This window comes from Mirounga angustirostris, unplaced genomic scaffold (genome assembly GCF_029215605.1).
Source record: "Mirounga angustirostris isolate CCGP_5_RB_7025 unplaced genomic scaffold, mMirAng1.0.hap1 SCAF_3, whole genome shotgun sequence".
NCBI lineage: Eukaryota > Metazoa > Chordata > Mammalia > Carnivora > Phocidae > Mirounga > Mirounga angustirostris.
The window spans coordinates 124,435,210-124,451,891 of record NW_026991711.1 but is presented as its reverse complement, the minus strand read 5'-3'; the positions used below and the strand labels follow the sequence as shown (position 1 = coordinate 124,451,891).

The window sequence follows — 16,682 nt, the reverse complement described above, 5'->3', positions numbered from 1 at the left end:
TTTGAAACTCAAATCTCAAATATTAAAAACTATTATTTTTCCCTAATCCTAATTTCCTTCCCCCAAATCTAATCAGTTATCAAATCCTATAGTATCTTTCTTTGAATCCCATGACCAAATTAGAGACTACAGGAGGTGAGTTGACAATCTTTTTTATCTCTCAAAGTTTGCAGGTCTCTTTATAATTTCCATTCTTCTTGCTTGGATTCGTTAGACTCTTAAGAGTTTGTCATGTTTGGCCTTTTGTTTCTCAGATTCATTTTCATACCTCAATAACAAGTGAACCTATTCCATTGCCATCGTGGCTGGCTATCTGTTGCCTACAAGATTGTCTAAATTTCTTGGGTGCTTTGTTTTTTTGTTCTAGTCTGTTTTGGGCCTTATTGCTTCCTATTCCCATAGTGGACTGTTGCTTGTTGCCCTAATTTCTGTCTTCTCAGTATACAATGCTCATAAAGATTACTAATGATGATCCAGCTCTTCAAGTGATATATTATTAGGATGAGTTAGGGTTTGGTTTTTTTTTTAAGATTTATTTATTTATTAGAGAGTGAGAGAGAGCAGGGAGAGGGGCAGAGGGAGAGAGTCTTTCAAGTAGACTCCACCCTGAGCACAGAGTCCAATGTGGGCCTCTATCCCACTACCCATGAGATTATGACCTGAGCCAAAACCAAGAGTCAGATGCTCAACTGACTGAGACACCCAGGCACCCCACTTAGTTTTAATTGCACCAGTTGTGATCTCAGAAGATGGAATTTGCTTTTTTCTTTTTTAGGATGCTCAGAAGTAGTAGTTTTCCCTAAGAATTTTATATATTTTAGTAATCATACCTTGTACCTTGAGGAATTTAGGACTAAATTAGAGTATCCACAAATTATATTTAGCATATATATACATAATCAAATAATGTTAGCTGCTAATATTATTTCTCAGTTTTTTTTGGCTGGAATTTTAACATTTAATGCTATAACTGTTTGACATCCAGAATGCATTCATATGCTTCCCATTTTCTTGTATTTTATTTTACATTTGAACATTTAAAGTGTAATTCCTTTTTTCTACTTATAACAAAGATTCTACAGTAAAAAATCCATCACCTACACTGGATAACCTACTAAACAAGGAATTTTAAGCCCTCCAGGAGCTAGGACTCCTATGGTTGGACTCTTATTAGCCACCTTTTAATAAATACAAATATTATTAAAGTTGTACAGACAGTAGTAACACTTGTATTGTGTTTTCTCACCTTGCAACATATATCATGGTGGCATAAAGACTATTTTTAAAGAGGAAAAATATTATGGAGAAACATTTATCTGTTCTTGTTAATTATGTATTTTATTATAGGATTGCATTTTTCTTTGTTTGATGATCTTTTTCACCACTAGAATACTCCCAGATGGCTTTTTTTTTAAATTTTTATACCATTAAAAGAAACTGTGTAGAGTTCATATCAAGTTTAGAATTATAATTTTCAAAAATGAGTCACAAGGTGTGCGCATGTGTGTGCGTGTTTGTGTGTATGTAGAGAGAGAGAGATTAGTAATTAAGGCATGGCCATATCACTGATAAAGAACAATGCTGTCCGAAACAAAAACCAAGGAACAAGTACTGTTGACCCCTGAACAACATAGGTTTGAACTGCATAGGCTTTCTTATATGCAGGGATTTTTTTTTTATATAGTACAGTATTTTCTCTTAAGATTTGAAGATTTTCTTGAACTTTAAGTAAGTAGGCAGTATAGAATACATGTAACATATAAAACATGTGTTAATCAACCAGTTGTTATTGGTAAGGCTTCCAGTCAACAGGAGGCTTAGTAGTAGTCAAGTTTTTGGGGAGTCAAAAGTTATACATGAATTTTCAACAGCATGGGGAAGGGGATCAATGCCCCTAATCCGTGCGTTGTTCAAGGGTCAACTGTTAATAGTTTTCCCTTTTAGTGGCTTTTCCCTTTGAGTTATTAACTCGATACGGGATTGTGTCTTATTTATACATCAGAAATGCTTATTTTCTGTATGGCTAGTTGGTATAAATAGCATATGCCATTGTTTACTAAAGTTTATAATTTTCTGATAAATTTCATATACAGCATGTAGTTTTTTGAATAAAAGTTCATACCCAGAAACAAAAAGAGACTGCATTCTAAATGTTTGCATATCACGGGTGCCTGGGTGGTTCAGTAGGTTAAGCATCGGCCTTCAGCTCAGGTCATGATCTCAGGGCCCTGGGATCCAGCCCCTCATCGCATCAGGCTCCCTACTCAGTGGGGAGTCTGCTTCAGCCTCTGACCCTCCCCCTGCTTGTGCACGTGCACTCTCTCTTTCTCAAATAAAATCTCTTAAAAATAAATGTTTGCATATCAATATCTCAGCCTTTTTAAAAAAATTTAAATTATTTAAAAATCCTAATTAATAAATGCTGTACTTTGTTTTTATAGAACTTCTTACCCATAATTTCCTTTTTCTTTTAAAGATCAGTGGATAAGTCTGTCATAGTATATGATACTGTAAGTATTTCAAAATCTTTTGTGTGGGATCTGTGTAAATTATGTTTATTAGGCTACTGAACTAAAAATTTTGTTAGGCAAGATGAACAAAATGTATACTTTTTTCAAGTGCCTAAGAATATACATTTTCAGAAATGCTAAGATAGTTGTGCAGATTAAGGTACAGGTTCTGGGACAAGTTCTTAAATATTTCAATAATGATTTTAAGAGGGACAGATGTTTAAGATGAATAGAATCTGATCAAAGAAAATACAGATTTAAGGAGCACCTAGATCCAAAAAAAAAAAAAAAAATCACTTCAAATTGATTATTCTTAGATTTTTATACCAGGTTTCCGTAACAGCAAGGGATGAATGTTTACCCCAGGGTTTTGGAAGAGTGTAGCTGAAAGTGGCCTACTACCAGTGGAGTTCTGGCTAGGTTTAGAGTATAAGGAAGAGTAGGATTTAATGAACTTGGGAAAATGCAAGTTTTTGATAGGCCCATATGAATAAAGACCAGGGTTGCACAAGTACGAAGAAAAATGAATGTTTTACATATAATAAAGATGTGGTTGATGAAAATATTCTTTAAGAGAGAATGGAGAATGTTGAATGGAGCCTCATAATGATGAGTTCAGGCTGCAGCTTTGCCAGCAAATGAGACAGAGATGTAAATCATCAAAAGGTAGTGGGTCAAGCAAGGAATCTAAGGTAGTCCTCCACGTGAAAGTTCAAATCACTGAGCACTCTGGCAGGAGATGGGCAAAAATACTCACTGGGTGAAGTAGATCCTAAATGTTTCTCAAGAAATTTTCATGAGATTTTACATTTACAAGAATAGCTATAACATTAAATTTTCTCCATTAAATAATTATGAGTCTCAGTTAAATATAACCTGGAACTAATATAATACTGTATGTTAATTATACTTCATTTTTAAAAATTAATAAAATAAATATGTCTAGATGCTAGATGGCCGGCTAGGTGTATTCAGAATCTAAGTGACTAATTTCTACTCACTGGTCCTGCAATGGATACAAGTCAGATGTCATAGCAAAATTACAGATTTCATGTAACAGATGTTTAGGTTACCATGAGTAAATGCAAATAAGTCAGCAAAAGCCAAGAGTGTTTTATACTAAAAACTTCTAGGAAGATGGTCAGCAGACAACAGTGCTAATTATTGAGAAAGAGTGAAATAAGTACTTGATAATATTATTAGTTATAGATGCTATTCTCTTTTTATTGGGTGAAGTGTCAACTTACATTCGTGACTAATAATATTAAAACACAGCATAGAAACATTTATGTCAGATAATCCCTTATCAGTAACTTTACTCCTGCCTGTGTAAATATAAAGCTGTTTTTATTGTTTTTCAGAATACTGAGAATATACTTCACACGTTGACTCAGCACACCAGGTCTGAACTTAACCTCATTTTATATTAATATAATTAAAAAATTAGTCTGAGGATACATAATAGTTGTTTTTGTTAACTAGGTATGTCACAAGTTGTGCCTTTGCACCCAATACCCTTTTATTTGCTACTGGTTCAATGGACAAAACAGTGAACATCTGGCAATTTGATCTGGAAACACCTTGCCAAGGTTAGTAAGGGCATCTAACCCAGTTCAACCCATTCACCATTAAAATTTTAAATTCCATAATTTTTTGGCAAATTATTCACCTTGCTTTTTCTCAGTATAAAGTATACATCTAAATTTAATATAATTTAAAAGTAATTTTAGAGAAGCCAGTGTTTTAAAGTAGTTGGTCTATGTTAAAACTGTTGGTAAATGCTTTTCGGTGCACTTTCATGGATATTATACCTCCCATAGTTTTGTAAGCTATTTATTTGTACTGCACACTATTTTTTCAGATAAATACAGCCTGGGAACAAAATAGAAATCACAGTTTTATTTGTTCATTTTATTTTTGGCCTCATCAAACAATGTTGACACATAATTTAGGAGTTTTATTTTTATCACTGTCAGAATTAACGAAATAGTGGTGCTGATATGCAGATGATAGAGCACATAGAATACTTTTGCTGATATGAGGTTTTTGGGTTTTGTTTTGTTTTGTTTAAAGTAGGCTCCACATCCAGCGTGGAACCTGATACAGGGCTTGAACTCATGACCCTGAGGTCAAGACCTGAGCTGATGCTTAATTGACTGAGCCATCCAGGCACCCAGATTATGAGTTTTATATAATAAAAAAAAAATTGTTTTTCTAGAGTGAAAAGAAAAAGTTCCAAAAGAGTAGTATTTAATATAGTATTAAGTAATACTGTAATTATGCATAGTATTATTTGATTTTTTGAAATTTCTTAGAAGAATGTTAAAGAGCAAAACACAGATTTAAGGAAATTTCATTTACTTTTTAATTCTCAGTGAGAATATTTATAAAGGAAGTACTTTTCTTCATTGTTATTTTACCTGCCTTTTTGTTTGTCGGTTTGTTTTTAAAAGCAAGGAGCACAGAAGATCAAGCGAAGCAGTTTACTGAAGACTGGTCAGAGGATGATGTCTCAATGTGGCTTTGTGCACAAGGTTTAAGTGACCTTGTTGGTGTTTTCAAAATGAATAACATTGATGGAAGAGAACTGTTGAATCTCACCAAAGAAAGTCTGGCTGATGATTTGAAAATTGGTAAGATTAGTGGAAGATAGGCGGTCTTAAAAGTGACTTTTAATAATTTACTCTGAGATTGGTTTTCGTTGTATTAATAGTTTCCTCTTAATATTCTGGCAAAGTAATTACTCTGGTGTATATATTTTTATTAGATTATGGAAAAGAAATGTTATGTAGTATTTCTTTAAAGTCACCATGTAGCTAATTTTAAAAATGTATATATTTTAAAAATTGAGATCTAATTCACATGATAAAACACCCCCTTTTATGAGTGTACAACGTAGTGACTTTTAGTATATCCACAGTTGTACAGCCCTCACCACTGCCTGATTCCACAACATTTTAATACATTCAGAAAGAAAGCCCATGCCCATGAGCAGTCACTCCTCTTTCTCTTTCTCTGTAGCTCCTGGCAACCACGAATCTGTGTTCTGTCTCTAAGGATTTGCCTCTTCTTGACATTTCATACAAGTGGAGTCCTATAATGTGTGGCCTTGTCTGGCCTCTTGCTTAAATGTTTTCAAGGTTCATCCATGCTATAGCATATAGTAGTACTTCATTTCTTTTTATGACTGAGTATTTTTTTCACTGTATGAATTTATCACTTTTTGCTTCTCCATCTATCAGTTGATTGAATTGAGACTGTTTCCATTTTAGCTATTATGAATAATGTTTCTCTGAACATTTGTGTACAAGTTTTTGTGTGATACTGTTTCCAGTTTTCTTGGATGTATCATCAGGAATGGAATTGGTGGGTCATATAGTAACTCTGTGCTGACATTTGAGGAACTGCTGGACTATTTCCAAAGCAGCTGTGCTATTTTTATGTTCTCATCAGCCATATATATGAAGATATCAGTTTCTCTACATCCCCATCAACACTTGTTTTTTAAATTATAGACATCCTAGTGGTTTCTCATTATGGTTTCAACATACATATCCTGGTCACTGGTGATGTTGAACATCTTTCCATGTGCTTGTTAGCCATTTGTAGATCTTCTTTGTAGAAATGTCTATTAAGATCCTTTGGCCATTTTAAAAACTTAGGTTGTCTTTTTATTGTTTATATAAATTTAGATATAAGACTTATCGGATATATGATTTATAAATATTTCCTCCCTTCCTCTGGGTTAGCCTTACACTTTCTTGATAGTATCCTTTGAAACACAAAAATTTTTAAATTTTTATTAAGTCCAATATATTTTTTTTTCCTGTTGCTTTGTGCTATAGGTGTCATATCTAAGAAACTATTGCCTAATTCCAAGTCTTGAAGATTTACACCTGTTTCTCTTCTATGAACTTTATATGTCTAGTTCTTATATTTAGGTGTCTGATCAAGTTTGACTTAATTTTTGTATATGGTGTGAGGGTAAGCATCCAACTTCATTCTTTCAGATGTAGATATCCAGGTGCTGCTCCGGCACTATTTGTTGAAAAGACTATTCTTGTCCTTTGCAATTGTCTTGGCACCCTTGTTGAAAATCAACTGACTACAAATGTGAGGATTTATTTCTGCACTCTCAATTCTATTTCATTGATCTATTTGTCTGTTCTTATGCTGGTTCCACACTTTTTTTTTTTTAAGGTTTTATTTATTTGAGAGAGAGAGAGAGACTGATGGGAGGAGCAGAGAGAGAGGGAAAGAATCTCAAGCTGACTCTGTGCTGAGCGCAGTGCCTGACACGGGGCTCAGTCTCATGACTCTGAGATCATGACCTGAGCTGAAACCAAGTGTTGGACACTTAACTGACTGAGCCACCTACGTACCCCCACACTGTCTTAATTACTATAGCTTTGTAGTAGGTTTTATTTTTTATTATTTTATTTTATTTTTTTAAAGATTTTCTTTATTTGAGAGAGAGAATGAGAGACAGAGAGCACGAGAGGGAAGCGGGTCAGAGGAAGAAGCAGACCCCCAGCTGAGCAGGGAGCCCGATGCGGGACTCGATCCCGGGACTCCAGGATCATGACCTGAGCCAAAGGCAGTCGCTTAACCGACTGAGCCAGCCAGGCGCCCTGTAGTAGGTTTTAAATAAAAAAATATGTGTCCTTTTTTTCTTTTTCTCTCCAAGATTGGTTTTGCTACTCTGGGTGCCTTGCATTTCCATATGAATTTTAGAATCAACTTGTCAGTTTCTCTTTCAGAAAAAAAAAAAAAAAGCCACCTGATTTTTAAAATTTTTAATTTTATTATGTTACGTTAATCACCATACATTATATCATTAGTTTTTGATGAAGTGTTCCATGATTCATTGTTTGTGTATAACACCCAGTGCTCCATTCAATATGTGCCCTCTTTAATACCCATCACCAGGCTAACCCATCCCCCCACTCCCCTCCCCTCTAGAACCCTCAGTTTATTTCTCAGAGTCCATAGTCTCATGGTTCATCTCCCCCTCCGAATTCCCCCCCTTCATTTTTCCCTTCCTACTACCTTCTTCTTTTATTTAACATACAATGTATTCTTTGCTTCAGAGGTACAGGTCTGTGATTCAACAGTCTTACACAATTCACAGCGCTCACCATAGCACATACCCTCCCCAATGTCTATCACCCAGCCACCCCACCCCTCCCTCCCCCCACCACTCCAGCAACCCTCAGTTTGTTTCCTGAGATTCAGAATTACTCCTATCAGTGAGATCATATGATACATGTCTTTCTCTGATTGACTTATTTCGCTCAGCATAATACCCTCCAGTTCCATCCACGTCATTGCAAATGGCAAGATCTCATTCCTTTTGATGGCTGCATAATATTCCATTGTATATATACACCACAACTTCTTTATCCATTCATCTGTCGATGGACATCTTGGCTCTTTCCATAGTTTGGCTATTGTGGACATTGCTGCTATAAACATTGGGGTGCACATACCCCTTCGGAACCCTACCTTTGTATCTTTGGGGTAAATACCCAGTAGTGCAATTGCTGGGTCGTATGGTAGCTCTATTTTCAACTTTTTGAGGAATCTCCATACTGTTTTCCAGAGTGGCTGCACCAGCTTGCATTCCCACCAACAGTGTAGGAGGGTTTCCCTTTCTCCGTATCCCCACCAACATCTGTCGTTTCCTGACTTGTTAATTTTAGCCATTCTGACTGGTATGAGGTGGAATCTCATTGAGGTTTTGATTTGGATTTCCCTGATGCCAAGCAATGTTGAGCACTTTTTCATGTGTCTGTCAACCATTTGGATATCTTCTTTGGAGAAATGTCTGTTCATGTCTTCTGCCCATTTCTTGATTGGATTCTTTGTTCTTTGGGTGTTGAGTTTGATGAGTTCTTTATAGATTTTGGATACTAGCCCTTTATCTGATATGTCATTTGCAAATATCTTCTCCCATTCTGTCAGTTGTCTCTTGGTTTTGTTGACTGTTTCTTTTGCTGTGCAAAAGCTTTTTATCTTGATGAAGTCCCAATAGTTCATTTTGCCCTTGCTTCCCTTGCCTTTGGCGATGTATCTAGAAAGAAGTGGCTGCGGCTGAGGTCGAAGAGGTTGCTGCCTGTGTTCTCCTTTAGGATTTTGATGGACTCCTGTCACATTTAGGTCTTTCATCCATTTTGAGTCTGTTTTTGTCTGTGGTGTAAGGAAATGGTCCAGTTTCATTCTTCTGCATGTGGCTGTCCAATTTACCCAACACCATTTGTTCAAGAGACTGTCTTTTTTCCATTGGACATTCTTTCCTGCTTTGTCGAAGATTAGTTGACCATAGAGTTGAGGGTCCATTTCTGAGCTCTCTATTGTGTTCCATTGATCTATGTGTCTGTTTTTGTGCCAGTACCATACTGTCTTGATGATGACAGCTTTGTAATAGAGCTTGAAGTCCGGAATTGTGACGCCACCAGCTTTGCTTTTCTTTTTCAACATTCCTCTGGCTGTTTGGGGTCTTTTCTGGTCCCATACGAATTTTAGGATTATTTGTTCCATTCCTTTGAAAAAAGTGGATGGTATTTTGATGGGGATTGCATTGAATGTGTAGATTGCTCTAGGTAGCATTGACATCTTCACAAGATTTGTTCTTCCAATCCATGAGCATGGAACATTTTTCCATTTCTTTGTGTCTTCCTCAATTTCTTTCATGAGTATTTTATAGTTTTCTGAGTACAGATTCTTTGCCTCTTTGGTTAGATTTATTCCTAGGTATCTTATGGTTTTGGGTGCAGTTGTAAATGGGATCAACTCCTTAATTTCTCTTTCTTCTGTCTTGTTGTTGGTGTATAGGAATGCCACTGATTTCTGTGCATTGGTTTTACATCCTGCCACTTTACTGAATTCCTGTGAGTTCTAGCAGTTTTGGGGTGGAGTCTTTTGGGTTTTCCACATAAAGTATCATATCTGCAAAGAGTGAGAGTTTGACTTCTTCTTTGCTGATTCGGATGCCTTTTATTTCTTTTTGTTGTCTGATTGCTGAGGCTAGGACTTCTAGTACTATGTTGAACAACAGTGGTGATAGTGGACATCCCTGCCTTGTTCCTGACCTTAGGGGGAAAGCTCTCAGTTTTTCCCCATTGAGAATGATATTCGCTATGGGTTTTTCATAGATGGCTTTTATGATATTGAGGTATGTACCCCCTATCCCTATACTCTGAAGAGTTTTCATCAAGAAAGGATGCTGTACTTTGTCAAATGTTTTTTCTGCATCTATTGAGAGGATCATATGGTTCTTGTTCTTTCTTTTATTAATGTATTGTATCACATTGATTTGTGGATGTTGAACCACCCTTACAGCCCAGGAATAAATCCCACTTGGTCGTGGTGAATAATCCTTTTAATGTACTATTGGATCCTATTGGCTAGTATTTTGGTGAGAATTTTTGCATCCATGTTCATCAAGGATATTGGTCTGTAAGTCTCCTTTTTGATGGGGTCTTTGTCTGGTTTGGGGATCAAGGTAATGGTGGCCTTATAAAACGAGTTTGGAAGTTTTCCTTCCATTTCTGTTTTTTGGAATAGTTTCAGGAAAATAGGTATTAATTCTTCTTTAAATGTTTGGTAGAATTCCCCTGGGAAGCCATCTGGCCCTGGGCTCTTTGTTGGGAGATTTTTGCTTATTGCTTCAACTTCTTTACTGGTTATGGGTCTGTTCAGGTTTTCTATCTCTTCCTGATTCAGTTTTGGTAGTTTATACATCTCTAGGAATGCATCCATTTCTTCCAGATTGTCTAATTTGCTGGCATATAGTTGCTCAAAATATGTTCTTATAATTGTCTTTCTTTGGTGTTGGTTGTGATCTCTGCTCTTTTATTCATGATTTTATTTATTTTGGTCCTTTCTGTTTTCTTTTTGATAAGTCTGGCCAGGGGTTTATCAGTCTTATTAATTCTTTCAAAGAACCAGTTCCTAGTTTCATTGATCTGTTCTACTGTTCTTTTGGTTTCTATTTCATTGGTTTCTGCTCTGATCTTTATTATTTCTCTTCTCCTGCTGGGTTTAGGCTTTATATGCTGTTCTTTCTCCAGCTCCTTCAGGTGTAGGGTTAGGTTGTGTATTTGAGACCTTTCTTATTTCTTGAGAAAGGCTTGTATTGCTATATACTTTCCTCTTAGGACTGCCTCTGCTGCATCCCAAAGATTTTGAACAGTTGTGTTTTCATTTATTTCCCTGAATTTTTTTTAATTCTTCCTTAATTTCCTGGTTGACCCATTCATTCTTTAGTAGGATGCTCTTTAGCCTCCATGTATGTGAGTTCTTTTCAACTTTCCTCTTGTGATTGAATTTTAGTTTCAAAGCACTGTAGTCCGAAAATACGCAGGGAATGATCCCAGTCTTTTGGTACTGGTTTAGACCTGATTTGTGACCTAGGATGTGATCTATTCTGGAGAATGTTCCATGGGCACTAGAGAAGAATGTGTGTTCTGTTGCTTTGGGATGGAAGGTTCTGAATATATCTGTGAAGTCCATTTGGTCCAGTGTGTCATTTAAAGTCTTTATTTCCTCGTTGATCTTTTGCTTAGATGATCTGTCCATTTCAGTGAGGGAGGTGTTAACGTCCCCTACTATAATTGTATTGTTGTTGATGTGTTTCTTTGCTTTTGTTATTAATTGGCTTATATAATTGGCTGCTCCCATGTTAGGGGCATAGGTATTTACAATTGTTAGATCTTCTTGTTGGATAGACCCTTTAAGCAGGATAAAATGTCCTTCCTAATCTCTTATTACAGTCTTTGGTTTAAAATCTAATTTGTCTGATATAAGGGTTGCCACCCCAGCTTTCTTTTGGTGTCCATTAGCATGGTAAATGGTTTTCCACCCCCTCACTTTCAATCTGGAGGTGTCTTTGGGTCTAAAATGAGTCTCTTGCAGACAGCATATTAATGGGTCTTGTTTTTTTATCCAATCTGATACCCTGTGTCTTTTGATTGGGGCATTTAGCTGATTTACATTCAGATTAACTATTGAAAGATAGGAATTTAGTGCCATTGTATTGCCTGTAACGTGACTATTACTGTATATTGTCTGTGTTCCTTTCTGGTCTATGTTACTTTTAGGCTCTCTCTTTGCTTAGAGGACCCCTTTCAATATTTCTTGTAGGGCTGGTTTCGTGTTTGCAAATTCCTTTAGTTTTTGTTTGTCCTGGAAGCTTTTTATCTCCTTCTATTTTCAGTGACAGCCTAGCTGGATAATAGTATTCTTGGCTGCACATTTTTATCATTTAGTGCTCTGAATATATCATGCCAGTCCTTTCTGGCCTGCCAGGTCTCTGTGCATAGGTCTGTTGCCAATCTAATGTTTCTACCATTGTAGTTTACACATCTCTTCTCCTGAGCTGCTTTCAGGATCTTCTCTTTGTCTCTGAGACTCGTAAGTTTTACTATTAGATGTTGGGGTGTTGACCTATTTTTACTGATTTTGAGGGGGGTTCTCTGTGCCTCCTGGATTTTGATGCCTGTTTCCTTCCCAAATTAGGGAAGTTCTCTGCTATAATTTGCTCTAATATACCTTCTGCCCCTCTCTCTCTTTCTTCTTCTTCTGGGATCCTAATTATTCTAACACTGTTTTGTCTTATGGTATCACTTATCTCTTGAATTCTTTTTTTTTTTTTTTAAGATTTTTATTTATTTATTTGACAGAGAGATAGCGAGAGAGGGAACACAAGGAAGGGGAGTGGGAGAGGGAGAAGCAGGCTTCTCGCGGAGCAGGGAGCCTGATGCGGGGCTTTATCCCAGGACCCTGAGATCACGACCTGAGCCTAAGGCAGACGCTTAATGACTGAGCCACCCAGCCTCCCCATCTCTCGAATTATGCACTTGTGATCCAGTAGTTGTTTATTTCTCTTTTTCTCAGCTTCTTTATTTTCCATCATTTGGTCTTCTATATCACCAAGTCTGTCTTCTGCTTCATTTATCCTAGTAGTTGGAGCCTCCATTTTTTATTGCACCTCAGTAATAGCCTTTTTGATTTCAACTTGGTTAGATTTTAGTTCTTTTATTTCTCCAGAAAGGGTTTCTCTAATATCTTCCATGCTTTTTTCAAGCCCAGCTATTATCTTTAAAATCGTCATTCTGGGGGCACCTGGGTGGCTCAGTCGTTAAGCGTCTGCCTTCGGCTCAGGTCACGATCCCAGGGTCCTGGGATCGAGCCCCACATCGGGCTCCCTGCTCAGCGGGAAACCTGCTTCTCCCTCTCCCACTTCCCCTGCTTGTGTTCCCTCTCTCACTGTGTCTCTCTCTGTCAAATAAAAAAAAAAAAATAGTCATTCTGAACTCTAGTTCCGACATCTTATTAATGTCCATATTGATTAGGTCCCTGGCAGTCGGTACTGCCTCTTGTTCTTTTTTTTGAGGTGATTTTTTTTCTGTCTTGTCATTTTGTCCAGAGAAGAATAGATGAATGAGAGAACAAAATGCTAACAGGGTAACAACGACCCCAGAAAAACATACACTAAACAAATCAGAAGAGACCTGAAACCGGGGGGAAAGAAAGGGAAAGAAAGAAAAAAGAAAATGAAAAGGATTAAAAAAAAAAAGGAATATGATCAGATACTATCAGGCTGGTGAAAAATCAGTGCCACACACTAGATTTTGGGCGTATTTTGGTCTGTTAGAAGAAACTGCCTCCCAAAACTTTAAAGAAAGAAAAGCTTATATATATGTACAAAAATAAGGGTAAATACAATGAAGGGATGGAATATGACTGTAAAGATGAAAATTACAGAAGATTATAAAAGGAATTAATAAGTTGGTTGAAAAAAGAAGAAAAATTTAAAAAAAAAAGAATGTGATCAGGCAGGAGACTAGAACAAAGCCATACACTAGAGATTTTAGGGTATATTTTGGTCTGTTAGAAGAAACTGTATCCCAAAGTTTTAAAGAGAGAACAACTTATATATATACCAAAAATAAGGTTAACTATTATGAAGGGATAGAATATGACTCTAAAAATGAAAAATAAAAATGATTTTTAAAAAAGGGATTGATAAGATGTTGGTTGAAAAAGGGAAAAAGAAAAAAAAAAGAAAATTAAAAAAATTAATTTTGAAAGACTAAAGAATCAGGAGGAAAAAAGCCATGGATTCTATGTGCTGTATTCCCCCAGCGCTGGAGTTCTGCTGTTCTCATTGATCGGTAAACTTGGTCTTGGCTGGCTGTTCTTACTGATCTTCTGGGGGAGCGGCCTGTTGCTGTGGTTCCCAAATGTCTTTGCCAGAGGCAGAATTGCCCCGCCCCCGCCGGGTCCGGGCTAAGTAATCTGCTCGGGTTTGCTCTCAGGAGCTTCTGTTCCCTGCAAGTTTTCCGTACAGCTTTGGAGGATGAGAGTGAAAATGCTGGCCTCCCAATCTCTGCCTGGAGGAGCCGAGAACTCACTGCCCCGCTCTGCAGTGCGCCCCCAGAGAAAAGCAGTCAATCACTCCCGTCTCCCCGGTCTCTGGCCGCACTCCGTGCTCACCCGGCCTGTCACCAAGTGTTTTTATCTCTGGCACCCGACCCCGGGTGGAGTCTCCAAACCCAGCAGATCCCTGCGGTGCGCTCTCGCGCTGCTCCTCCCGGGGGAGTCTCCCCGGATCTGCCGCTTGTTGGGTCCCTGCTGGAGGAGCAGTGGCCCGACTGTGCCTCGGATCACAGTTTATGGCAACCCCGAGCTGAGAGCCCTTGTCTCGGCTCCGTCTCTGCAGCCGGCTTCCCCACTCCAATACCTGGGAGCTCTGCTGCACTCAGGCACCCCCGGTCTTTCTGTGACCCCAAGGGTCCTGAGATCAGAATGGCCCAGAGAGGGTTCCACCCCCTGCTTAGCCACTGGAGCGACGTCCCACAGCGGAGCAGACTTCTAAAAGTTCCGATTTTGTGCTCAGCTGCTCTATCACTTGCCGGTAGCGGCTGACGGAGGCCCACTCCCCTGCCGTCTATCCTCCCGAATATCGCCTCGGATTCACTTCTCTGCACGTCCTACCTTCCAGGTGGTCGCTTTTCTGTTCAGAGAGTTGCTGCTCTTCTTTTCTTTGATCTCCTGTTGAGTTTGTGGGTGTTCAGAATGGTTTGATCCCTATCCAGCTGAATTCCTGGGACCAGACGAAATTTAGGTCTCCTACTCCTCCACCATCTTGCTCCTCCCCCTAAATTTTTTAATTTTCTTAAGTTATTTAAATTCCGGTTAGCATGCAGTGTATTATTAATTTAAGGTGTGCAGTGTAGTGATTCAACACTTCCATACGATACTTGGTGCTCATCACAAGTGCACTCCTTAAAAAGCCACCTATTTTGGTATGGATTATATTGAATCTGTGAATTAATTTGGTGATTATTGTCATCTTAACAATATTAAGTCTTGCAGTCCATAAGCACAGGACTTTTTTTTTTTAAAGATAGAGCATGTGTGAGTGGAGGGGGAGGGGCAGAGGAAGAGGAAGAGAGAGAATTTTTTTTAAGATATTTATTTGCCAGAGAGAGAGAGCGCGTGCGCACAAGCAGGGAGCGTGGCAGGCAGAGGGAGAAGCAGGCTCCCCGCTAAGCAAGGAGCCTGATGCGGGACTCTATCCAAGGACCCTGGGATCATGACCTGAGCCGAAGGCAGCCACTTACCTTACTGAGCCACCCAGGTGTCCCAGGACATTTTTCAGTATAATCAGGTCTTCTTAATTTTTTTCAACAGTGCTTTGTCATTTTCAATATGCAAGTCATTTTTCCTTAAGTGTATAATTCAGTGGTTTTTAGAATATTCAGAGAATTATATAACACCGTCTAATTTCAGAACATTTTTATCCCCTCAAAAGAACCCCATTCTGTCTACCTAGCCTCTGGCAACGACTAATCTACCTTGTCTTTATGGATTTGCCGTTTTGGACATTTCTTATAAGTGGAACCGTTAATAGGTGCCCTTTGTATCTGGCTTCTTTTATGTAACATAATGCTTTCAAGGTTCATCCATGTTTTTTATGTATAAGTACTTCAGTGTGTGAGGTTTCCAGTTTCTTCACCTCTTTCTCAACACTTGTTATTACCTGTCATCTTGATTATAGACACTCTTGTAGATGTGAAGTGGTATTATACTTAGGATTTGTATTTACCTAATGAATTGGAGCATCTTTTCAAGTGCTGATTGGTCATTAATATATCTTCTTTGGAGAAATATCTGTTTAGATGCTTTGCTCTTTTTAAATTGATTGATTTGTCTTTTTATTGTTGAGTTGTAAGAGTTGTTGATACACTCTGGATACCAGATCCCTATCAAAAATAGTTTGAAGTCTTAGTGTCATGCTCTAATAAAAATAATATCACATACTACTATTAACATACTATAATAAAATCTTTTTTTTATTCTTATGTTAATCCCCTACATTACATCATTAGTTTTAGATGTAGTTTCCATGATTCATTGTTTGTGCATAACACCCAGTGCTCCATGCAGAATGTGCCCTCCTCAATACCCACCACCAGGCTAACCCATCCCCCCACACACCTCCCCTCTAGAACCCTCAGTTTGTTTTTCAGAGTCCATCGTCTCTCATGGTTCGTCTACCCCTCCGATTTCCCCCGCTTCATTCTTCCCCTCCTGCTACCTTCTTCTTCTTCTTTTTTTTTTTCTTAACATATATTGCATTATTTGTTTCAGAGGTACACATCTGAGATTTAACAGTCTTGCACCATTCACAGCGCTTACCAGAGCACATACCCTCCCCAGTGTCTATTACCCAGTCACCCCATCCCTCCCACCCCACCCCCCACTCCAGCAACCCTCAGCTTGTTTCCTGCGATTAAGAATTCCTCATATCAGTGAGATCATATGATACATGTCTTTCTCTGTTTGACTTATTTCGCTCAACATAATACCCTCCAGTTCCATCCATGTTGTTGCAAATGGCAAGATCTCATTCCTTTTGATGGCTGCACTAAATAAAATCTTAATTGGAAAGCTTAGGAAATAGAATATCCATAGTGAGATTTATTGTTAATGAAGAGTCAAATAACAACAGAAAGATTAAAACCATTTTAAAGTATAGTGTTATACTTCCTTATATGGTAAATGTAGCATGTGAACGTATTTAAATATCTTGGAATCTTACGGCCTTTTAAGAAGCTAACAGAATGATGGTTTGTGAAAATACTTAGGGTCAGATAGTTTTGT

The 16,682-nt window shown here is 37.9% G+C and overlaps 1 protein-coding gene across 4 annotated transcripts in view; it reads left to right on the top strand.

Annotated features, from left to right (window-relative positions):
- The window catches only part of WDSUB1 (WD repeat, sterile alpha motif and U-box domain containing 1), a 54,671-nt gene that overhangs the window by 18,847 nt on the left and 19,142 nt on the right, over window positions 1-16,682 (top strand). For all 4 annotated transcript variants that reach the window (XM_045868797.3, XM_045868799.3, XM_064586604.1 and 1 more), the window contains 4 exons: window positions 2,477-2,510; window positions 3,872-3,912; window positions 3,993-4,099; window positions 4,964-5,143. In XM_045868797.3, coding sequence (XP_045724753.1) covers window positions 2,477-2,510; window positions 3,872-3,912; window positions 3,993-4,099; window positions 4,964-5,143 — 362 coding nt within the window. The remainder of the gene's footprint in view (window positions 1-2,476; window positions 2,511-3,871; window positions 3,913-3,992; window positions 4,100-4,963; window positions 5,144-16,682) is intronic.